The sequence below is a fragment of the Anolis sagrei genome, chromosome 6 (assembly GCF_037176765.1).
Source record: "Anolis sagrei isolate rAnoSag1 chromosome 6, rAnoSag1.mat, whole genome shotgun sequence".
Classification (NCBI taxonomy): Eukaryota; Metazoa; Chordata; class Lepidosauria; order Squamata; family Dactyloidae; genus Anolis; species Anolis sagrei.
Genome location: NC_090026.1, coordinates 28,139,635 through 28,165,360, shown reverse-complemented (window position 1 = coordinate 28,165,360; position 25,726 = coordinate 28,139,635). Strand labels below are relative to the sequence as shown.

Below are 25,726 nucleotides of genomic sequence, written 5' to 3'. Positions count from 1 at the left end.
TGAACAGAGGGTGAGCCGGAGATGTCAATGCCTTGGTTCTTTCATTACAGGCTGCTACTTCCCGACAGATGACAGGTGATGCACTACTGACTAAACAGTATAATTTCTCCAGTAGTGTAGGGCATAGATATCCTGTGATAATGTGGCGTGATAATCTCACCATAAATTGGAATTGTCTGGAAAACATACAAGGAAGGAGCTTATTGTGGCTGGTGGGATCCTGGGGATTTTATGTATTTTTATAGCATGATGTTTTACTGTGTTTGTTTTTGATTGTATATCTTGAATGTTTCACCCTTTGACAGCAAGGGTATTATAAACAAAGGTTATTATTATGACTTCATGCAAATACTGGTAGTTTCCCCACCCATTGCTTTTCTGAATAATAAAAAATAATACTTGCCAATGCAAATGAAACAAATTATTGAACCTATATTGGGTACAAGGGTTGGCATTGTGGGGAAACTTTAATTATGTTAGACCTGCAAAATAACTCATTATTTTTACATTGCTGGCAGAATTGCATGACACTTCTTCAGTATAATCCAATGCAGACATAGAGGTGTGTAGGTAGTCCCTGTGTTGCAAACATCCGACTTACAAATGACTCATAGTTAAGAACAGAGATGAGATGAGACAAGAGGAAGTGAGAGAAACCTTCTCCTCGGAGGGTAAATTTACCCCTGGAAGAGTTATCATGAGGAAAGAGTGCCTCCACGGAAGCTTTATCACCAATCCTTGTTTCCACAACAAGCAAGTTTTCCAATGGTTACAGGGGTGTTAACTCTTACTCTAGGAATGAGCTCCCTCTATCAGCTCCAGCTCCTCATGCGGGGACATGAGAGAAGCCTCCCACAAGGATGATGAAAACATCAAATCATCCGGGCGTCCCCTGGGCAACGTCCTCATAGACGGCCAATTCTCTCACAACAGGAGTGACTTGCAGTTTCTCAGGTTGCTCTTGACACAACAATTTTTTTTAAAAAAAATTGTTTTACTCTATTATTATTTTTATTACATTTGTTATTTGACTCTCTTTATTATTATTGAAGGTTAGAATAATGGTTTAATCAAAGTTGGACAATCTTATCTTAAATGACAGTTTTATGTAAATATTCAAAAACATTTAACCTACTGATGCCTCAATTAATGTAATTTTATTGGTATCTATTTTTATTTTGAAATGTACCAGTAGCTGCTGCATTTCCCACCCTAGGCTTATACTTGGGTCAATATGTTTCCCTAGCTTTTTTGTGGGAAGATTAGGTGCCTCGGCTTATATTCAAGTTGGCTTATACTCAAGTATATACGGTGTGTGTGTGTATGGCTGAAGTTACACGTAAAAATGTACCTGTTCAAACTGACATACAAATTCAACTTAAGAACAAATCTACAGAACCTATCTTGTTGTAGCGTGCGGACTGCCTGTACAGCCTGTTTCCTTTTTTTTTTTTTTAATATAAATAAGGGAAATTGATGGGTGAGATTAAGAGATTAAATGAGGAACTATGAATTCATCTGAAAGAAAAGTGGAGACAAAGATTGCGGGTTTTGGCTTAAATTCACACTTAACCAAATTTTCATTAATTGAAAATCAGAATTTCTCCCCCAAGGGTCTTTCCACACAGCCCTATATCGCAGAATATCAAGGCAGAAAACCTCATATTATCTGAGTGTGGACTCAGATAACCCAGTTCAAAGCAGATATTGTGGGATTTCCTGCCTTGATATCCTGGGTTGTTGTTGTTCATTCGTTCAGTCATTTCCAACTCTTCGTGACCTCATGGACCAGCCCACACCAGAGCTCCCTGTTGGCCGTCACCACCCCCAGCTCCTTCAGTCACTTCAAGGATGCCATCCATCCATCTTGCTCTTGGTTGGCCCCTCTGCCTTTTTCCTTCCATTTTCCCCAGCATCATTGTCTTCTCTAAGGTTTCCTGTCTCCTCATGATGTGGCCAAAGTACTTCATCTTGGCCTCTACTATCCTTTCCTCCAATGAGCAGTTGGGCTTTATTTCCTGAAGCATGGACTGGTTGGATCTTCTCGCTGTCCAAGGCACTCTCAGAACTTTCCTCCAACACCACAGTTCAAAAGCATCTATCTTCCTTCACTCAGCCTTCCCTATGGTCCAGCTCTCACATCCGTAGGTGACTATGGGGAATATCATTGCTTTAACTATGCGGATCTTCATTGCCAGTGTGATGTCTCTACTCTTCACTATTTTATCGAGATTGACTATTGCTCTCCTCTTAAGAAGTAAGTGTCTCCTGATTTCCTGGCTGCAGTCTGCGTCTGCAGTAATCTTTGCACCTAGAAATACAAAGTCTGCCATGGCTTTCACGTTTTCTCCCTCTATTTCCCAGTTGTCAATCATTCTTGTTGCCATAATTTTGGTTTTTGTTGTTGTTTAACTGCAATCCAGCTTTTGCGCTTTCTTCTTCCACCTTGATTAGAAAGCTCCTCAGTTCCTCCTCGCTTTCGGCCATCAAAGTGGTGTCATCTGCATATCTAAGGTTGTTAATGTTTCTTCCAGCAATTTTGCATTCATCAAGCCCCGCACATCGCATGATGTGTTCTGCATACAAGTTAAAAAGGTTGGGTGAGAGGACGCAGCCTTGCCGTACGCCTTTCCCAATCTTGAACCAGTCTGTTGTTCCGTGGTCAGTTCTGACTATTGCTACTTGGTCCTTGTACAGATTCCTCAAGGTGGCTTGGTATGCCCATCCCACCAAGAACCTGCCATATGTATTATGATCCACTCAATCAAAGGCTTTAGAATAGTCAATAAAACAGAAATAGATGTTTTTTTTTAAACTCTCTGCCTTTTCCATTAACCAGGGCTCTGGATATGGCCTTTGCCCTCCTTCCGCCACATCTTTGAGCTTCAGGAAGACCTTTTGCGCCTGCGCGTTAGATGACGGCTTATTTTTCTACCCACACTAAATATGCCGGCGGTGGCGCCTCCGAAGGCATACGCATGCGCAGCGCAGTCGACGGCTCGCGGAAGAGTCGTTGCTTCCTTGTCACTCTCCAGTGCGCTGGCCAATGAGGAGCGGGTTGGCATGGCAACAAGGCACTGGGCAGGCACGCTCCTCCCCTGAGCTTGTTGGCGGGAGAGTGCTGAGGGAGTCAGGAGAGAGGTGAGAAGTGTTTGGGGAGGAAAAGGGGGAAATAGCGGATAATGGGAGTTGGGTGCCAGTGGGAGGAAGGTGTCTCTGAAAGGAAAGAACCTATAGTAGTTATTTGAAGGGGTGAAAGTTCAAACATGTTTAGGGCACCATTGAAATGAGTGGGAATGAGGTGCCTGAACTGTAAATGGAGTTGAGGCCTACCTGGGAAAAGGAAACTGGAAAACTAGAACAGTTGGGGATAAGGTACTCTTACTTTGGGGGGCGCGGGGGAAACGACTACAACACTCAGAATCCACGAGCCCCCTTTTCAGTGGAAGGTGGGAGTTGAAGTACAAAAAAAGATTAACATTTCTAAGGTTATAATGACATAAATTATTGAACCTATGTTGGGTACAAGGGTTGGCATTGTGGGGCAACATTAATTACGTTAGACCTGCAAAATAACTCATTATAGTGGGTTTGTGTGAAAAAGGAGAATGAAATAATTACCCCAGAGGATAGGATCTGACACCCAAATGACCTTAACAGATTAGAGAGCTGGGCCAAAACCAACAAAATATAATGTAATGTAATGTAATATATTGTATATACATATAATATTATAATGTAATACAATGTAATACTACTAATAATGTGATATTATAATTATATATTTTATATTACATGTAACATTACTAATAATATTACAATATAATGGTATAGTACAATATAGTAATATATAGTACTGATATTCTACCATGCTAATAATATAATATATTGTGTATATATATATATATTCTGTAAGCCGCTCTGAGTCCCTTTCGGAGTGAGAAGGGTGGCATATAAATGTTGTAAGTAAATAAATAAAATAAAATAAATTGCAAAAGGGAGAAATGTTCCATACTCATTCAAACAAAAAAATGAATTGCACAGGTATTAAATGGATGACACCTGACTTGAAAACAGTTCGTGTGAAAGGGATCTGGGAGTCTCAATAGACCACAAGGAGCCACAGTGGTGCAATGGGTTAAACCCTTGTGTCATCTGAACTGCTGACCTGAAGGTTGGTGGTTTGAATCCGGTCACTGGGATGAGCCCCTGTCTGTCAGCTCCAGCTTCCCATGTGGGGACACGAGAGAAGCCTCCCATAGGGTAGTAACACATCCGGGCATCCCCTGGGCAACATCTCTATAGACGGCCAAGTCTCTCACACCAGAAGCGACTTGCAGTTTCACAAGTCTCTTCTGATACATTTTAAAAAAAAAAGACCACAAGCTAAACACGAGCCAGCCATGTAATGCAGCAGCTCAAAAAGTCAATGTGATTCTAGGCTGTATAGTGTTTAGATTGAGGGACCTGTTTTAGAGACTATTTTATGTATATCTTGTACAATTATAGAATGGTGAAATTGAAGGGGATGTAGGAAATCCTGGGGATGTAGGAAATCCACAACTTAAGTATTCCCGGCAGAGGCTTATACAAGCTTTGTTTAAAAACTGAGGCTGGATCTACACTGCCACTTTATTTATTTATATATTCAATTTATATACCACTTTTCTCACCCCAGAGGGGGGACTCAGCAGTTCACATTACAAATGGCAAAATTCAATGCCTCACAAGTATAAAAGCATCATATATCAAATCAACAACATAAAACAATAAATCAAAACCATTAAAGCTATACAACTGTAAACAACAATCACAGACACAACATAAAACATTTAAACCTTGCATCAAACCCGAGTTGTCTTTAGCTACTTCCATAATGCAGATTAGCTGTGTTAAACTGGATTATATGACAGCGTAGACTCTTATAATCCAGTTCAATGCAGTTAATCGACATTCTGAAACTATATTATATAGCAGTGTAGATCTAGCCGGAGAGGTCCATCATCTGCCAGAGTAATCCATTCCAGTGTCAAACAGCCCTTATGGTCAGAGGGTTCTTCCTTAATACATTGTCAAAAACTTCATATAGTCTAAATTTATTGACAGCTTTTTGCCTTGGCATCAATAGCACTTCCATTTATCTCTTACTGTGTGAATTAAATAAGACTGAAGCTTTTCATCAATATAAGCAAGGCCTGTACAAATGTGATTATGTGTCTTTGATGAGGAAAAGGCAGTACCACATTTGAGAGGGAAAGGAGGCAAGTGGTAGAACCACCACTAAGCCCTGGACAGCAAAGTGTGAGCAGTTGCTTGTGAAAGAAATAGGCAGTACAGGTAACTGGCACTGAAATATCATACTCTGATTTTGCTGTGAACACATGTCCAAGAGGTGTGTGTGTGGGGGGGGGGGGGGGAGACTTTGGCTTTGATTAGGGAGTGGGCTGGCTGCTGAAAATTATTTGTTTTCTTAGGAATGCTAATATGGAAAACAAAAGGAAGGCTTCTAAAGGAGGCTCCGGTATGGGGGAACCCACGTTGTCCCAACGGAAAAAGTCACGAGGAGCGGACTGGGAGGAAGATGCTCCGTCCCAGTTTGAGGAGGAACTGGCCTTTCTGGATGAGGTGGAGTCTGAGATGGCTTTGGAGGCAAAGGAAACACAGCTGGTACCTGATGACATCCCCCTTGGTGAGTTAGATGGGGACAAAATAGGGAGGACACTCCCTGAGCCGGTGAGGCTGAAGGGTTTTTAGGATGCAGTGAAGAAGCTAGGAAGCCTGTTTTGCATCAATCATGTTGTAACAGCTCTTGGTTTTTAACATGAATATATATTTTCTTTTGTTTTGAAAATTTTGTATATTCTGTGTTACAGGATTAACATTCATTTGCATTCCTTTAGAAATTCATTAAGTCCGAGTTTCTCAAACTGTGCTTCAGATGTTTTGGACTTCAACTCCCACAATTCCTAATAGCTGGTATGCTGGCTGGGATTTCTGGGAGCTGAAGTCAAAAACACCTGGAGGAGCACAGTTTGAGAAACGCTGCATTAAGTAGTGAATGTAATATTCCCAGTAGTTTGGATTTTACAGTTGTTCTGTTGTTCTTCCCTGAGTAACAGAACAAGGTAGAGCACATCACATATCTTAATTTTTCAAGCATCAATTCAACACTTGACCTTTCTCTCCATTTTTTGTGCAGTGCTTCTCTTTATCCTGGTCTTTCCAACAAACAGACTGATTTTGGGAAAAGTGTGTGTGTGTGTGTGTGTGTGTGTGTGTGTGTATATATATATATATATATATATATATATATATATATATGGGATCTTGGAATTCAAAAGAGTATTGATGCTCACCCCTATTCTTGGTTTCTGCCCTCCCTTCAGGCAATCTCTTCTCATCAGTGAGGAATCCCAAGTGGCAGAGACCACCGCCTCCTAAAATAAATCCCAAAGAGGAGGCTCTATGTTTCCAGCAAGTGGAACTCGATTACTATGTGGGTGAGTATGTGAGCAGGTTGAGATGCCGATGAAGGGTGTTTGAAGACATTGAAGGGCTAGATGGATTGGAACTACCTAGTTCTGTTTTTCTTTCTGGTAAGGGGCTTGCAGAACAAGATCAATCCTTTGTCTGACTAAACAATAGCTCTTTGCTGCCGGAGGGGAAGTTCTGATGCTGTTATAATTCTTGGGGCTTTTGATAACTATAGTAGCCCCACAATGTTCCCAGCTGTGCTTGCCAGGCAGAATAGGCAAGGTCTGGAATTCCCCAGAAAAACTGAAATCCCATTTTTTCTATTTTTTGAATCGTGGGCGGGCCTTTTAAAAATGTGTGTGTGTACACACAAATACATATACAGTCAGCCTTTCACATTCACTGAGTTTAGGAACACAGGACCCCTGCAAAAGTGGAAAACTGCAAATAATACATTTGCTATTATAACCTAAGAGAACACCTCTCTCAAAATACCCAGATTATCTATGGTTAGCTCCAAGTGGGTTGTGCTGGAGTATCTAGAGATACCTAAAGAGGTGGTCTCTCTAGGAATCTCTAGGTCCTCCAGCACAACTCTGTAGTCAACTTAGAATATATCCACCCAAAATGATGTATACATCCTTGGCGATTCCCTTTCCTCTTTAAGTTTGTTCATGTCTAAAGGGACACCCAATGTTCCAAAATATACTACTTTTGTCAATGTTTTTTACTACTCTAGGTATGCACTTAACTTTTCCATCAGTGTAATCTCAGAATTTATTCTACTAAATGTTTCCCCTTGATGTTAAGTCTAGTCGTGTCTGACTCTGGGGGGTGGTGCTCATCTCCATTTCTAAGATGAACAGTTTAACCGCTGCACCACTGGGGGCTCCTTTATTCTACTAGTATTCCATATTCTATGTTTTCCAAGAACATTATTGATTTTCAATGAATGATCCAGTTTTCTTCTCTTACTGGTTGTAGGTACTCACATTCCTGGATTCCCAGGATCTACCCAGGGTCCAGTTCCTGTTTTAAGGATGTTTGGTGTCACTGAAGCTGGCAATAGCATCTGCTGTCACATCCATGGTTTTGCCCCCTATTTCTATGTGCCTGCACCAACTGGTGAGTGTGCAGATACAGTGTGGGAAGGGAATACGCTAAATCCTCTTTCCCCTTCCATTTAAACACTTTCTTATTTCTTTTCTTCTCCAGGGTTCAAAGCAGATCATCTAGCTGAGTTTCAGCGGGAGCTGAACGCAGCTGTCCTCCGAGACATGCGGTCCAACAAGGATAATCTGAGCCAAGTTGTTTTGGCAGTGGAAATCTGCAACAAACAAAGTGAGCACTTATGAAGAATGGGTACATATGTGTGCAGTTAGTGAAATAAGGCCCAGATTTGGAATACTTGTTGTCCTTAAAACTACAGCAACCCTGTTCTAGTAGTGTTTTGAACAAATTTTCCCTTTTCTCCTTGTTCTTACTATGTGAAATACAGTCTTTACTAGATGTGCAGAATTAGTGGAGCTGAGGAGATGCAGATATTGAAGCTGTTGATTACAGTATACAAGTTAAGGCAGGGTTCCTCAAACTTTTTAAACAGGGCCAGGTCACAGTCCCTCAAACTGTTGGAGGGCCAGATTATAATCTGAAAAATATATATATGAATGAATACATATGCATATATGTATCTTATTTGTAGTGCAAATAATACTTAAAAACAATATAATAATTAAAGAACAATTTTAACAAATATAAACTTATTAGTATTTCAATAGGAAGTGTGGGCCTACTTTTGGATGATGAGATAAGATTGTTGTTGTTGTGTGCATTCAAGTCATTTCGGACTTAGGTTGACCCTGAGCGAGGGCCGGGTAAATGACCTTGGAGGGCTGCATCCAGCGCTCGGGCCTTAGTTTGAGGACTCCTGAGTGCATGGAAGACATGTGAATTTGTGACAGGAGGATCCACAATCTTCAAAAGAGACCAAAACTTTTGTTTGACCTCTCACCATAGATATGTATGGCTACCATGGGGAAAATTTCATACCTTTCTTGAAAATTACTATGGCAATGCCACGACTAATTGCCCCAGCAAAGAGGTTGCTAGAACAAGGGCTACGGTGTGGAACTTTAGGAGTACACAACTTTCAAGCGTTTGAGGCCAATATTGATTTTGAAATCAGGTAGGACGCTCTTTTGGCACACTTTCCTCCTTTAAAAAAACCTATTCTCTTATGTTCCTCTGTTTCTCCTAATATTATTCAGCAAATTGACATTTTCAATGTTTATAGTTACTTGGAATTGCATGTCGAAATCTTAGAAATAGAATTAAGAAAAGGACTGAATTGAGGGGTTTTTTGTATTTTCACATGTTTTGCTTTTGACAAAACTTGCTTGATTGGGATCATGGTACATGAGTGAAAGCATTTCTGGAAAGATTTTGCTTGTATTGAAAGTAACTGTTGTCCTTGTGCGCTTAATGCTATCATCTGATCACTTTCAGCCCTTCCTCTTTATGGCTTTATGAAGTTTCTTTTGATACTTTTCCACAGCCTTTATGATAATTTGTTGTTCAGATAGGCAGTACAAAAATACTGTACATCAAAAATAAAATCAATTTAAAACCGATAGGGAAGATAGGAATTTTCAACTTTCCAGTTTCATCATACCTAAGATTTGTCTTCCAACTTAGATTCATGGTGGACCGGGACGTTGTTGGATGCAACTGGATTGAATTACCTGCTGGAAAGTATCGTTTGCGGCAAGAACAGTCTGCTGGAGAATCTAGCAAGGAGAATCCGCCAAAGGTGCTGGGAGGTGGAATAAGGGCTTGGGGGAAAGGCTTTGTTTCTGATTTTTTAGGTAGGAAACTTGTCTTTACCCAGCAAGTAGTTCAGTGAGAAGCTTCAATCTGTTAGTGAGAAATGTGCAATGCTACAGTTTCTGTTATGTAACAGTTCCCATTCTACTTGCCAAGTGTAAATGGAGTTTCTGGGCGTTGGTGTCCACTATTATCTGGAGGGCAACAGGTCGAATCATAGAATCATAGAGTTGGAAGAGACCTCATGGGCCACCCAGTCCAACTCCCTGCCAAGAAGCAGGAATATTGCATTCAAAGCACCCCTGACAGATGGCCATCCAGCCTCTGTTTAAAAGCTTCCAAAGAAGGAGCCTCCACCACACTCCAGGGCAGAGAGTTCCACTGCTGAATGGCTCTCACAGTCAGGAAGTTCTTCCTCATGTTCAGATGGAATCTCCTTTCTTGTAGTTTGAAGCCATTGTTCTGTGTCCTAGTCTCCAGGGAAGCAGAAATCAAGCTTGCTCCCTCCTCCCTGTGACTTCCTCTCACATATTTTTTTTTAAATATTTTTATTGAATTTTCACCATAGTTGACATAAAGAAAAAGTAACACATACAGACCTCTTCATCCCACCACCACACACATAAATCCCCAGAGCTCCCAAAAAAGAGAAAAAAGAAAAAATTAAAAATTAAAAACAATAAACATCCTACTCTACACCCTAGTGTGACTTCCTTTCTTCTTACTTTCCTCTAATATATTTTCCGTTTCCTCCTTGTCTTCTTTTTCTCGCTTCCATCATCTTTAGTTAATATATTAACCAGGGGGATTATATACATTTCTTTCACACTCTCTTATTTAGCTTTCTTTTAACCATTCTCTCTTTACAATATATTCTTCCATAAGGTTCCAATCTGTTTGCTTCATACCTTGTCCATTACATTGTCTTAACCAGTATGTTAATTCGTCCATGTCTTTAATATCAATGATTTTTTTGATCCAGTCCATTTTTTGAGGGATTTTCTCCTGTTTCCACACTTTGGCTAAAACCATTCTTGCCGCTGTGGTTAAAAAGGTAAATAACTTTTCACTATTTTTATCTTTAAATATATCAGAATCAAACATGCCCAGTAGATACATTTCTGGCCTAAACGGAAATTTGTAATTATCTTTTTCCCCCCTTTCTGTATTTTGTCCCAAAAATCTTCTTTATTTCCAAATCCCTTTACTTTATCTCGTTTATATGTTTCCTGCACTTGCCTATAATGTAGCCATGAAACATTTTTGAATTTACTCCTAATTTCTTCCTGTGATTTCAACTCGTAAATATCTCCTCTTTTATGTCGGCCAGTGTGTCCAACCTAGAAGTCGTCTTTGGCTTGCTTCTAGGGGCGAAACCCATTGAGGGGTTTTCTCAAAAAAGTAATTTTTATAATACTCCCAAGTTTTCAACAACGATGACCTAATGAAATGATTCCCAAAATTCTTTTCTTTGTGCTTTCCTTCATACCACATGTATGAATGCCATCCTTTTCTTAGATCGAAACCTTCTAACGTTAAAATTTTTATATTGACTAGTTTACTCCATTCTAAGATCCACATTAGAGCGGCTGCTTCATAATACAATTTCAGATTGGGTAAACCAAATCCTCCCTTTTCCTTCACAGTATTCATTATTGTTACATTAATCCTTGGTTTTTTGTTTTTCCAGACAAATTTCGTAATATCACCATTCCATTCTTTGAAATAATTATTATTTCTTATAATTGGCAGATTTTGAAAAAGATACAACATTCTGGGCAGAATGTTCATTTTAACCGCTGTGATTCTCCCCAACATGGATAAGTTCAGTTTCTCCCAGTTTAACATTTCTTTTTTTATCTCTTTCCATTTACTTATGTAATTGTTTTCAAGTAATTGAAGATTTCTGGCTGTTACCCATATCCCTAGGTATTTGATTTTGGGTACTACTTTAATTCCCGCTATTTCTTCTAGATTTTTTTGATTTGCCCATGTGATATTTTTAGTGAGCAACATTGTTTTTGTTTTGTTTATTTTTAGGCCTGCTACTTCTCCATATTCTTCCAATTTGTTTATCCACTTTGTGATATTTTCTCTCGGATTTTCAATTATTCCTATAAGATCATCGGCAAAAGCCCTAATCTTATATTCTTGTTTATCTATTTTCATACCATTCAAAGCAGCATCCTTTCTAATGTCCTTTAACAAGATTTCCAAAGCAAATATAAAGATTAGAGGTGACAAAGGGCATCCTTGTCTTGTTCCCTTTTCAATTTTTATGTCTTCTGTCAAAATTCCATTGATTAACAATTTGGCGTTTTGTCCCTCATAGATCGCTTCAATAGCATTTTGGAAATGGAAACCAATATCTATCTCTCGAAATAAGAATTTGAAAAAGTCCCAGTTCATATTATCGAACGCTTTCTCAGCGTCGACAGTTAATAGTGCCATTTCCTTTTGGTGATGCGTTTCGTAGTATTCCAAAGCGTCTATAACGGTTCTAACATTGTCTTTTATATTTCTGTTCGGTAGGAAGCCGCTTTGCTCCTCTCCGATCCAGTCTTTTAAAAAATCCTTAAATCTATTGGCTAGTATGCTTGTGAAAATTTTGTAATCTGAGTTCAATAATGAAATGGGTCTGTAGTTTTTCATTTCCTCCTTTGCGGTTCCCTCCTTATAAATCAGAATAATATCTGCCTCCTTCCATGAATTTGGAATCTCTTGATTTGTCAAGGCGTTATTCATTACTTTTTGTAAAGATATTAGAATTTCTTCTTGCATTGTTTTGTAGAAACAAGCGGAATATCCATCAGGTCCCGGAGCCTTATTATTTTTTAAATTTTGGATTGCCTTTTTAATTTCCTCCAGTGTGATTGGTTTATTCAGTTTTTCCCTTTGTTCTTCTGAAATTCGCTCTAATTTTTGTTTGCTCAGGTATTGCATAATTTTCTCCTTGTCTATGCCCCCTTTGGTATAGAGCTCTTGATAAAATTTACTAAATTCTCTCATAATCTCTTTTTCATTAGTTAGTGCCTTTTCGCCTAATCTTATTCTATTTATTATTTGAGTTTGTTTCTTTTTTCTTAATTTTCTTGCCAACCACCTCCCTATCTTATTTGCATTTTCGAAGGATATTTGTTTAATAAACTTCAATTGCTTTGCCAATTCTTCTATCTCTAAGTTATGTTTCTTTTTCTTGAGTAGTTCCAACTCTTTGCTAATTTCTCTGTTTTCTGGGTCGTTTTTTAACTCCCTTTCTTTCGTATTAATTTCATCTTTCAGGTCTCTCATTTTCGAATTTTTAATTCTATTTCTTATCGTATTATGTTGAATCAAGTGACCCCTCATAACTGCTTTATATGCGTCCCAGACTGTTGTTATCTTAATCTCTTCTTTGTCGTTTATTTCGAAATACTCTCTCGTTTTCTCCTTATATTTGTCTATGTCTCCTTGTGCTTTTAGTAGATTTTCGTTAAGTTTCCACATTCTACTTGGTTTCCTATAATTAATATTCATTACTATTGGGCCGTGGTCCGAAATATCTCTTGGAAGGATTTTTATCTTATCTGCTTTCAATGTTAGTGATCTTGTTGTCCATATCATATCAATTCTAGACCAGACCGCGTGTCTGCTAGAATAAAATGTGAAATCTTTTTCTTGAAGGTTATGTACTCTCCAAGTATCGTCTAGGTCAAATTCCTCTTTTAACATGAAAAAACTCTTGGGTAGACTACTTTGGTTTCCTTTATTATATCTTCCCTGCCGTCTTGTTCTGTCGTTCTGTGTATCTATTATGCCATTGAAATCTCCCATTATTATCAAATGGTCAATTTGTAAATTTAGTAAATTTTCTTTAAGAGTTTTAATAAATTTTGTTTTCGGGCCGTTAGGGGCATATATATTGCATATTATCAGGGATTCCGTACCTAATGTTATTTTCACTATTACAATTCTGCCTTCTTGGTCTCGATAGACCAATTCTGATTGGAATTGCTCGTCGATATATAGAGCAACTCCTTTTTTCTTTTCTGCTGCTGATGAATGATAAAGTTTTCCCAATTGTTTCTGTTCGAGATAGGATACATGTTTTTGCGATATATGTGTTTCCTGTAGAGCAATAATACTATATTTACCACGTTTTAATTGTTTAAATAATTTTTCCTTTTATTAGGGGAATTTAATCCATTTACATTATTAGAAAAACAATTTATTTGATACGTAAACTCTGTCATTTCATTCATCTGTTGGTACTGTTTCTGATTCTTCTCCTTCTTCCTCGTCGTCTCCATCTTCATTGGTCGATTGCATTTCTGCTGTAGCACCTTTCAGTTCCGGGGATTTTGATCTTTTTCTCTTAGGCTTCTTTCCTCTTTCCGCTGATTTAGGTGTTGTTTTTATTAATTTCTCTTTCTCCAGTCTTTTATAGAAGTCTTTGGCCTTTTCCTCAGATGTAATCCAATATTTTTCTCCCTTGTACGTTGTCATAATTCCCTCGCTTTTTTCCCACCTGAATCTTATATTAAGTTTTTTAAGTTCATCCGTCAAGAAAAAGTATTTCTTACGTTTGTTCAGGACCGTGAGGGGATATTCTTTGAGAATCAGGATTTTTGTATCTTTGTAGAAGAGTGGTTTTTGCATATTTTGCTTCAGGATATCATCTCGAGTCTTTTTCTTCACGAATTTTACAATAATGTCCTTGGGAACTTTATGTTTCTTAGCATAACTAGTTTGGATTCTAAAAACTCTGTCGATTTCATTGTTCATTTCTTGTTCCGGACAGTCCAATATTTTTGCTGTTATCTTTATCATTATTTCTCTTATGTCTTCATTTTCTGTTTCCATAACGTTCCTAAATCTTAATTGATATTCCATCTCGTTTTGTTCTAATCTCTCCTGCAATTTTTCTAATTTTGCGTTCTTGTTATCCAATTGTTCCACCTTTTTCTGTATTTTAACTTGGGTTTTTTCTATTTTTACTTTGTCCTTTTTGAGATCACTGATTTCTTTATTCATCTTCCCTAGTTCTTCTCTCAGATCTTTTTTAATTTCCGCCATTTCTTCCCGAATCAATTTCTGTTGTTCTTCATGTCTTATCGCTCTCTTTTCAAAATCCTTTTGTAATTCATCCTGTTTTTCAGACAGCTTCTGTATCTCTTTTAGAATATCCTTCCATCCCGTTGGTCCAGTTGTTCCTGTTGTCCCTACTGTAGTTGCTATGCCTGTGTCTTCTTGTCCTGAGCCCCTTCTCACCAATCCTTTAATATCCTTCAGCTCTGTTTTCTGTTTAGGGGTTGTCATTTTGTGATTTTATTTGTCTTTGTTTGAACCTAGTAAGATTTATTTTGATAAGCTTTTTGAGACTCTGTTTATTTATTTGAAATTGTTATTCTCGGAGTTCCCAACTTTATTTGAGGTAATTTTCCTTATTTAATCCCACCTTCTTTAGTGTACTTGAAGTAGGACTTATTCGGAATAAATTTTGCCTTTTAAATTAATTTGTAACCTTTATAGGCTTTATTTAGCAATTGATAAGATAAATGTTATTATTAGTGTTATTATAATTTACTTATTTTTAATTAATTATTTAATTATTGTAATTATTTTATTAAACAATTTATAGCTTATAGATTAGCCTTGTACGATTTTGATTCCCCAATTGATTGGTTTATAATAATTTACTTAGTCCTTTTTAGTTTATATATATATATATATATATATATATATACGTGTATATTTAATTATGTGGTTAAACTCTTTGAATAAATTCTCTGATTTTCGTTAGTTAGGTTTCTTATTGCAATGTCTAAAATCTCTTCCTTCTCTTCTTCTTTCTATTCTTTATTACGATGGTATAATGTTCCTTTAATATTTAGATAGTTTTAGTCCTTATTTGGGTATTGTCTTCTTCTCTTCCGGGTCCGGCGCACGTCTTTTTCTCGTCCGGGTCCGCCGCCCGTCTTCTTCTCTTCCTAGTCCGCCGCCCATCTTCTTCTCCTCCTGGTCCGCCGCCCGTCGTCTTCTCCTCCTGGTCCGCTGCCCGTCTTCTTCTCTTCCTGGTCCGACGTTATATTTTCTTTATTTTTACTGGCTTACGCTTTTCTTGCTTTTACTAGCTCTATCTTTCTATATTTCTTCTACGTAACTTGTAATTTCCGCTTCCGCTTCCGTTCTCTTCAGCAGTGGCTTCTATACTTTCCTAGCTCTATATCACCTTCGTAACTTCCTTTCCTTATCGTCCCGCCTCTTCCTGTCTTCTTCTTCGACTCGTCAGTCCTCCAGCTTTGTTTACAAGAAGGCACTGGCGTAGACAAAACAACTGGGCTTCTCAAGGTCAGTATTAGCTGTTGTTTCAGCTTCTTTGTCCCTTAAGCCACCATAGCCGCCATTCGCCTCTCAAACTTCCCTCTTTGTTCCTCCTCCTTCAATACTTCAGTTGGTTAAGTCTTGAGATTTAGGGGGGGGGGGGGTCTGAATTATCCTTAATTATTCTTCGATCTCCAATATATTTCCACACCCCCTCTTTTCTTTTTCGGGCTTTTTAGGACACCAATGCCGTTCCAATGGGTCCTGAAGCCACTTTTCCTCCCCTTCTTTCCTCAATAGAGGCTTTTCTCCCGCGTATCCCACGGGTCTTTATTTGCTTATTTGTTTTAGTTGGATTTAATTATTATCTCACCCCCCGATGGGGTTCTGAGAGTGGAATTTAGGTCCGTAAGAGAAATTATTTTTATTTTGAGAACTTACGTGTCCTCTCTGCCGGCTTCTCCGGCACTTATTTATACGTGGCTATCATATCTCCTCACAGCCTTCTCTTCTTCAGGCTAAACATGCCCAGCTCCTCAAGCCGCTCCTCATAGGGAGTGTTCTCCAGACCCTTGATAATTGAGAATGGACAAGAAGGTTGTCCATTCTTGCTTGAGGAGTTGAAGTCAGATTTACAATGATGACCCCTCCCCCCCCCCCCTCCATCTCCTTTAAGAAACTTCTGAAAATGCATTTATGCACTTTAGAGTATGGAGAGGAGGAGGACTAAGGACATTTTAACCCATTGGAATGCTGGCTAACCCACTTGCATTTTATGGCTACTATGATACATCTGAAATGAATACTGGTGTTAGCCATTTTAATGTAATTGTATCTTAATTGCTTTTAGAGTATATGTTGTTATTTTTTACTCATGTTTTAGTTTACCATGTCTTATTGGATTGTTTTTTAATATTTTCATCTCGATGCTTAATTCTTTGTTGTAAGTTTACTGTTGATATTGTGCATTATCTTGTGTCATTTTGATGTGTTTGTATTCATTTGAGGTACTGAATGTTTGCCTTTTTGTTTTGTGTCTGTAAACCGCCCTGAGTCCCTTCAAGGAGAGAGGGCGGTCAAATAAAGTTTATTATTATTATTATTATTATCATCATCATCTTTGTCAGGAGCAAGTGAAATTTTCTGGAGCTAGCATGTGTGCAAGTCCTTGGGCCTTTCCACACAGCCATATAACCCAGAATATCAAGACAGAAAATCCCACAATATCTGCTTTGATCTGGGTTATTTGAGCCCACACTGCCATATGTTCCAAAGCAGATAATATGGAATTTTTCCCAGTTGTGGAAGGGGCCCTTGTAATGCTTTTATTGGAAGTATCTGGTCGAAATGTGCTGGTACAGGGGTCTAAGTAATTGTGAGATACCCAGAGAAGGGAAATTTGTCTGAAAGATGTGAATTTATCATTCGTGAGTTTAAGATTCAAAAGCACCCAAGAGCTTTTAAAGCTGAAGGATATTTGGTGTCTTACAGGGTGTGGGGAAATAGGAGGTTGCTTGTTAAAGATTGTAAGAACCTCTCAGTTATTCTGCCTTTTCCTCCCAACTTGCAGGTGTCTCTCTGTCAGCTGGAGGCTGATGTGGCCTGGATGGATTTCATTAGCTACCCACCTGAGGGAGAATGGCAGCGCATTGCACCTTTGCGTGTGCTCAGTTTTGATATTGAATGTGCTGGGCGCAAAGGTATATTGGCCGTTGAGGGGCGAGGTGTGGCATAGTAAAGTGGAGGAGCCTAGTTATCCAAAATCTTCCCAAATAATCACCCATTTTATAACTATAAATGGAGTTGTCTGACATGAATAGCCTCTTTGGAATGTCAGCCATAGAAATGCCTGTCCTTTAGCTCAGTCTAACAGAGACTTGTGAAGGGTTTCCAACCCATGAAAGGCTGCTCTGTTAGAAGGTGGCTTGTGCACCAGATCTGGCAAGCCAAGATTTGTAGTTTGTCCTGTTAACTATATGCACTAAGCATAATATTTGGGTAAATTAAGCAACTGAACCAATAGTGAAAGGTTATAGTCATTGAATTTCAAGTATTGTTAGAAACACTTGAGAAACTGCAAGTTGCTTCTGGTGTGAGAGAATTGGCTGTCTGCAAGGACGTTGCCCAGGGGACGCCTAGATGCTTTACCATCCTGTGGGAGACTTCTTTCATGTCCCCGCATGGGAGGCCTGAGCTGACAAACAGGGTCTTACCCCACTTCCCAGATTTAAACCACCGACCTTTTGGTCAGCAGTTCAGCCGGCACAAGGGTTTAACTCATTGCACCTCCGGAGTTCCTAGAACTGACCTAAAAAAACTTGACCTAAAACCTACCCAAGGTGGGGCAGAGTGTGGGCTGAGAGGTTGTGAGATAAACCCTTGATATATTCCTGCTATAAGGACTTAAACCATTACAGTGAATTCATTTTGTTTTGACATCCTAGTGAATGCCTATCCTCATAATTCAGTAGTTCCCAAAATTGGGTCCTCAATAGTTTTGAACCAGAACTCCCAACATCCTTGCCCAATGAACATTGAACCTTCTGAAAGTTGATGTCCAACAACATCCGAGAACCTCAGTTTGGAAATTACTGGGATAACTGCTGAAGGAGAGGATGAAAGGAAGGTTGAGCATTTCCGATGCTAACTGTCCCCTTGTGTGTTTCTACTCAGGCATTTTCCCTGAACCAGAGAAGGACCCTGTAATCCAGATTGCCAACATGGTCCAACGCCAGGGGGAGAAGGACCCTTTTGTGCACAATGTCTTCACTTTGCAGAGCTGTGCCCCAATTGTTGGTTCCCAGGTGCTCTGTTTTCAAAAAGAGGGTGAACTACTTAAGGTAATGAGCTGCAGTTTCAGGGCGACAAGATAAGCAGAGTTTGGGGAGAGTTACAATTTATACTCAAATATAAGCCGAGGCACCTAATTTTACCACTAAAAACTGGGAAAACTTATTGACTCAAGTATAAGCTGAGGGTGGGAAATGCAGCAGCTACTGGTAAATTTAAAAATAAAAATAGATACCAATAAAATTACATTAATTGAGGCATCAATAGGTTAAATGTTTTTGAATATTTGCATAAAACTGTACTTGAAGATAAGACTGTCCAACTCTGATTAAACTATTACTCTAACCGTCTTCAATGTAAATGTGCTTACGTATCCTTCCAGTTAGAGTAGAATAAAATAATAAATGTAATAATAATAATAATAATAATAATGGAGTAAAATAATAAATGTAATAATAATAGAGTAAAATAATGGAAATGTAATAATAACAATGAGTAGAATAAAATAATAAATGTAAAAAGAACAGCAATAATAAAGGAACATAATAAATGTAATAATAATAGAGTAAAATAATGGAAATGTAATAATAACAACAGAGTAAAATATAGGTCGAGGGCTGAAAAATTCAGCTTATACTTGAGTACATATGGTACTTTGTTTGGATTGTATCAGCAATAATTGCACTGCTGACTAGGATTTGGCAATTTGTAGTCCACAAAAGTAATTTATCACAGCTCTGAAGACAGGTTCAATTTGAGGGCAGCAGTCAGCTGAAAACTGGTGGTAGGGAATCAGTGCTATAAAAAGATACAACATGAACTTAGAAAGAAAAGGTGTATATGTATTTGGGAATTATATCTGAATATGGGTGAGAGGCAGCAATTTTCCAGCTCTTGCGTACCAGGCCTTTAGATACTCAGTTGGGCTTCAGTACTAACTCTGCTATTAGACAAAGTGAGGCGACTACCAGAAAAGGCAGATGCAAGGAAGAGGCATCAGTGTTTGAAATCCCTGGCAATTCCTTTCTGTTGGAAGACAAAGTTGTGTGTGCCACATGCCCTATCTCTTACGTTTTAAGGTGGCATGCTGCCATTGAGGATGCTATTCCATCTCCTATTAAACCACAATTCAGCTGACAAGCCAGTTAGTGTCTGTATGTGTACTGAAAGGGGGGCATTTTTTTTCTCTTGCCTCAAATACAGAATTCCTTGGGCTGACCCCATCAAGACATTCCAACACTAAAGAAGCTGAAGATTGATAGCAGACTTAACTACATAAATATTTTCTTGACATCCCTCCTTTTTTCAAAATGTTTTGATCTCTGTTGAAACATAAGAGATTATTTACAAACATACTTTCCTTAAAGATATTTCAGGCCACTTATGCAATAACATCTTTGGGGAGAAAAGGTTTGAACAAATCAGGAGCTGGGTTCATGGCTGTTCTATTCACTGAGAGCTTCTGCCAGTCAGGTTCACTGAATTGCAGTAGATAGATACCAGTGGTAGCAGCATGTGGCAAATTCCTATGATAGAAATATCGCTTTTCTTCCAGGCCTGGGCAGAATTCATACGGACTGTGGACCCAGACATTATCACTGGCTATAACATTCAGAATTTTGACCTTCCCTATCTCATAAACCGTGCTCAGACTCTAAAGGTAAACTCTTTTTCCTGGCTCTTCTCCCTGGATGCAGCTCTCTTCTCATTCACACTTTAATCAAATTCTGTACCTCCATTCACCCTTAAACTCAGACTGTGGATTTCTTAATTCTTTGTCACACTCTCTCAGCTTCAGAGGGAGACAAAGGCAAACCCAATTTGAACAAATATAACCTGGAGAAGAAGCTAATGAAGGATGAAAAGCTTTTTGGATAGTCCAAAAAATGCATTGTTTTGCAGATTTTGGACTTTGTTGTATTTTTTTATAAATGGTTTTTAATTGTACCATGCTTCAATATCATTGATATGTAATGTAATTTTGACATGAAAAGCTTTTTTTACTTGTGTGATTTTATTTGTATTTATTTGGGCATAGCTGCTGTCCTTGAAACAGTGCAGAAAATTTCATAAATATATAAGGTCATGTGGCCAGCATGACTGCATGGAGCACGATTATCTTCCCGCAGAAGCGGTACCTATTGATCTACTCACATTTGCATGTTTTCAAACTGTTAGGTTGGCTGAAGCTGGGGCTAACTGCGGGATCTCACCCTACTCCCCGGATTTGAACCTCCAACCTTTCAGTCAGCAAGTTCAGCTCAGCAGTTTAACCCACTGCGCCACCGGGGGGCCCGGGGGGCTTTCTTGCATTTTGTTTATAAATGGTTTTTAATTCTACCATGCTTCAATACTATAGTTACCAGAGTAGTTTACAGATTGTTAATTTGATTGTTCCCTGCCCTCACACTTACAAACCAAATAAAGCAGGAGACAAGGGAAAGGGAATGGCAGTAAGGGAGGGGATTAAGTCCTGTTGATACTGCCTCTTCTCTTCCACTGAGGTACTAGCAGAGGCAGTTGAGATGGAAGGAGGACCTTTCATCTGCTTCTGGACCAAGTCATAATGCCATGGTGCCTGCCTGTTTTCTTCTTCCGAGTCTAAGACAGTAACAGTTGGGATGAAGGGATGGCCTTTTTTCAGCTGCTGGAACTTAGGCATGATAGAGAGGTGCCTATCTGTTATTCTGTCCCCATGATGCCAAAGTAGTGGCAGCTGGGATGGAGGAGGGCCTTTCAGTTACTTCTAGGCTTAGGCACAATGGAGCTATGCCTGCCTCTTCTTCTCTCCTTCGATGATCCGAAGTCCTTGCAATATTTTTTTACTAGAAATAATTCAAATTACTTTAAAAAAAACCTTGCATAGGTATATCTTTTTTGTCACTCAAAATGTGTTTCATCACTTAACTGATTGTCTGTATCCTTCCCTGCACTACTTGCACTCTTATGTCAAATACCTCCCAATTCACTTTTCTGCCTTCCCAGGTCTCGACATTTCCTTTCCTGGGCCGTATTCCTGCCCGCAAGTCTGTTATCCGTGACTCTTCCTTCCAGTCCAAGCAGATGGGCCGGAGGGAGAATAAAGTTATTAACACTGAAGGCAGGGCCCAGTTTGATCTGCTTCAGGTAAGAAAGACTAGTAATCCTGTGTTGCAGGTAGCAAAGGGACACCTGAGAGGCAGAATTGTGTGTGTGTGTGTGTGTGGGGGGGGGGGGGGGGGGTTCTTTCTAGAACTATAGCTTCAGTAGTGCCCAGCCATGACCATACTTCCTGTGGAATTCAGGGGACTGTAGTCCAAAATAGTAATTCCCCCCCCCCCCCCGGGGTGAGAAGGACAGGGTAGAAATGGTGTAAATAAATAAAGACACACAAACTTTGAATAAGACCATGAGAACATGTTGCCTCTTGGCTTGGCCTTTCTCTCCCCTCCAGGTTCTGCTACGGGATTACAAACTGCGCTCCTATACTTTGAATGCTGTTAGTTATCACTTCCTGCAGGAGCAGAAAGAAGATGTACAACACTCCATTATCACAGACCTACAGGTAACAATTTGTAGGCAGATCGTGTTGCTGACTATTTTTCTTCACTATTAAGCAAGCTATTGAGTTTTCGTCTTGAGCATCCATTTGGTCTCCATCTGTTGTGTGATGAACTTCATAGGGAACATTATTTCTGGATTATGTGTTTTTAACATTTGTATTAATATGTTTTTAACTCCACGTTTTAATGTTTAAATGTTGTTACATTTTTATGATTTAGTAGATAGTTATATGCTTTATGTTAGGTTTCATATGTATGTGAAGCATTAAATTTTGCCATAAATATGTTGAAAACTGCTTTGAGTCCGCCCGCAGGGGTGAGAAAAGCAGTATACAAGTGAAATAAATAAAAAGATAGATAGATAGATAGATAGATAGATAGATAGATAGATAGATAGATATCGTATGCTCTGAATGGTGCTGGACTTTAGTCCCTGTCAATCGGCATGGCTATTTGCACAGGATTATGTGAGTTGAAAATTTACATGATTTTTTTTCTTTTTCCTCTTCTTGCAGAATGGTACAGAACAGTCACGTCGGCGATTGGCTGTATATTGTCTTAAAGATGCCTACCTGCCCCTTCGTCTCTTGGAGAAGCTCATGTGTGTCATCAACTACATGGAGATGGCAAGAGTCACTGGTGTCCCTCTCAGCTATCTCTTGGCACGGGGGCAACAAATTAAAGTTGTCTCCCAGCTCCTACGGCAGGTGAGGGGCACCTGGGTTTTTTGTAATCGAATCAGAATAAAGATGATGATACAGTGATTAGAAGGAGCCATATGGCTTTGATCAGAACAAATCCTGCTAAATCAATCTTTTATCAGATCACTAGTTTAGTAGATGATGGGAATGCTGTGGATATCATTTATCTGGATTTCAGTAAAACATTTGATAAGATGTATTGTCGAAGGCTTTCATGGCCGGAATCACTGGGTTGTTGTAGGTTTTTTCGTGCTAAATGGCCATGTTCTAGAGGCATTCTCCCCTGACGCTTTGCCTGCATCTATGGCAAGCATCCTCAGAGGTAGTGAGGTCTGTTGGAGGTAGTGAGGTCTGTTGGAACTAGAAAAATGGGTTAATGTATCAGTGGAATGACCAGGGTGGGACAAAGAACTCTTGTCTATTGGAGCTAGGTGTGAATGATTCAACTGACCACCTTGATTAGCATTTGATGGCCTGGCTGCTGTTTGGTGTGGCTTGTTAGTGCCTGGGGCAATCTTTTGTTGAGAGGTGATTAGATGACCCTGATTGTTTCCTCTCTGTTGTTTTGCTGTTGTAATTTTAGAGTTTTTTAAATACTGGTAGCTAGATTTTGTTCATTTTCATGGTTTCCTCCTCCATGGCATGGGCAAAATTGGGCCATCCAGGTGCTTTGGACTTCAACTCCCATGATTCCTAACAGCGTCAGACCCCTTCCTTTACCCCCTCAGCTGCTTGAAGTCCAAAACACCCGGAAGGCCCAAGTTTGCCCATGCCTCCTATATATAGATTTTTGAGGCTTGAGCAGCTAAGGGGGAAAAGGAAAGGGCCTGAGGGTATTAGGAATAGTGGAAGTTCAAAACACCTGGAGGGTCGAAGCTTGTCCATGTTTGTACTAGGGATAATCTAACTGCTGAACCTGCATGGAGCAGGGGTTTTGGACCTAATGCCCCATGGGGCCCCTTACAGCTCTGTCATCTTGTTGTACTCTGATCATATCATGAGAAGACCTGACTCACTAAAAAAAAAAAGCAATAATGCTTGGTAAGGTAGAAGGCAGTAGGAAAAGTGGAAGGCTGCATTCCAAATGGATACATTCAATCCAGGAAGCCATGAATTTGAGTCTGCAAGATCTGAGGAGCTCTGTTGATAATATGGTGACATTGAGATCTCTCGTTCATAAGTCAAAGACGACTGGATGACAGCTAAATATCCAATAAATTCATAGCTGAACAAGCCTATTCCAAGTCAAAGTTTAATAGCCAGTTCTCTTTTTGCTGCTATTCATGTTTACATTGTCCCTCCTTCAGCCTTCCTCCAAATTATTCATGGTGGTATAGTTTAATCTGATGGGTAATTGTTTCTTTGTGCTGATTTGAACCTGGGTCTTTCCAGACTTTGCCTCTACATTACACTGGTTTTATTTCACTTTAGATAAAGCAGCCTGTTCCTTTTATTCTCTCTCTTTTTTACAGCCATTGTATTCTTCTTGTTTCCTATTGTTATAGTTTGCCCTGCAGGTCTTCAGATTTTCCTTTAGATTTCTAGCTTGTCAGTCTGCTTTTTCTCTTTTAAGGAGAAGTGCTAGAATGTCACTGCAGTGTCTTGCTAACTTCAGTCACTTAATTGAAACAACACAAAAATAATAAATCAATTCTTCCTTGCCCATGGCAACTCAATGTCTGGCCAATTATAAGGTTGTTAATAAAGTCAGACAGCTCTGGTGTTGGGCTGACTGGCCTTGCCAGAAACACTTTCACAACATGCCTCAACTATCCAGTATTTGCCAGTGGCAAGATGGAACATTGTCTCATGTTAGTCAGCAAAGTGCCTTGTATGTCAAAAAATATTCTGTAAATTGGATGAGAACAACATGGTTCTTCAGTTATTGTTGGATTGATGCTTCCAGGATTCTTCTCTATTGCTTGTGCTAGCTAAGGCTGATGCGGGTTGCAGGTCTTCTCCACTAAAGGTTAAAAATAAAGGTTTCCCTTTGACATTAAGTCTAGTTGTGTCCAACTCTGGGGAGGTGGTGCTCATCTCCTTTCTAAGCCAAAGAGCCAGCATTCTCCCTAGATGCCACCAAGGTCATGTGGCTGGTATGACTGCATGGAGCACCATTGCCTTCCCACTGGAGTGGTACCTATTGATCTACTCGCTTGTTTTCAAACTGCTAGGTTGGCAGAAGCTGGGAGTAACAGTTCAGAACAGTTGGCAGAAGCTGGGGGTAACAAGTTCAGCAGCTCAGCAGTTTAATCTGCTGCACCACTGGAGGCTCCCTTCTCCACTAATCATAACCATAATAAAAGATACTAGGCATGGAGGTAACACATCAGTTGTTGGAACAGCCCGATTAGAGGATGAAGTTAAGAATGATGGAAATGCCCCCCCCCCCCAAAAAAAACCCCCCTCTTATTTCTACCCAAAGGCTGTGAAGCAAAACCTGGTGATGCCAGTGGTCAAGTCAGAAGGTGGGGAGGACTATACTGGTGCGACTGTCATTGAACCACTAAAGGGGTAAGAATGGCAGGAACTGAACTTGGGAAATTAAACTTCTTGGGGAAGTGGGGATGGATGTTAACTTGGGGACTGATTAAACTAAATCAAGTCATGGGGCCTCGAGCCATTGGTTTTCATCCTGGAAGATGGACACCAGGAGGGAATCCAGTGAAAGCTCTTGGGCCCAACTGATAAGAAAGGGAGGAGACAGAGGACTGTAACAGGCCTCGCTTTTCTTTTTAGCTATTACGATGTGCCCATCGCTACCTTGGATTTCTCCTCCCTGTACCCTTCCATCATGATGGCCCACAACCTTTGTTATACAACACTGTTACAACAGGGAGCAGTGGAACGCCATGGGTGAGTGAAGGAGGACTTGAACAGGTGCCTTTGGAGCTGGGCTGCATGGAGTTTTAAAAGGGAGGATGGCACAGGTATGGTAGGAGCCAAGCAGCCACACATTGCCCCATTCCTCGAGGTACAACAAGGAGATTGCTTTTCTGACGCCATTTTTACTTGGGACCTGCGCAAGAAAGAAAACCCAGGTTACTGGGATACAAGTTTACCTAACCTTTCATTATGACCTCAATCTCTGAT

The 25,726-nt window shown here is 39.6% G+C and overlaps 1 protein-coding gene across 1 annotated transcript in view; it reads left to right on the top strand.

The window, feature by feature from the left end:
- Window positions 1-3,012: 3,012 nt before the first annotated feature.
- POLD1 (DNA polymerase delta 1, catalytic subunit) overlaps window positions 3,013-25,726 on the top strand; it is a 39,820-nt gene continuing 17,106 nt past the window's right edge. Inside the window, exons 1-15 of the mRNA XM_060780714.2 lie at window positions 3,013-3,141; window positions 5,475-5,689; window positions 6,387-6,500; window positions 7,459-7,599; window positions 7,690-7,815; window positions 8,491-8,659; window positions 9,169-9,283; window positions 17,171-17,300; window positions 18,274-18,440; window positions 19,946-20,050; window positions 21,376-21,516; window positions 21,824-21,934; window positions 22,448-22,639; window positions 25,059-25,147; window positions 25,373-25,489. Coding sequence (XP_060636697.2) covers window positions 3,047-3,141; window positions 5,475-5,689; window positions 6,387-6,500; window positions 7,459-7,599; window positions 7,690-7,815; window positions 8,491-8,659; window positions 9,169-9,283; window positions 17,171-17,300; window positions 18,274-18,440; window positions 19,946-20,050; window positions 21,376-21,516; window positions 21,824-21,934; window positions 22,448-22,639; window positions 25,059-25,147; window positions 25,373-25,489 — 2,027 coding nt within the window. The 5' untranslated portion in view covers window positions 3,013-3,046. The remainder of the gene's footprint in view (window positions 3,142-5,474; window positions 5,690-6,386; window positions 6,501-7,458; window positions 7,600-7,689; window positions 7,816-8,490; window positions 8,660-9,168; window positions 9,284-17,170; window positions 17,301-18,273; window positions 18,441-19,945; window positions 20,051-21,375; window positions 21,517-21,823; window positions 21,935-22,447; window positions 22,640-25,058; window positions 25,148-25,372; window positions 25,490-25,726) is intronic.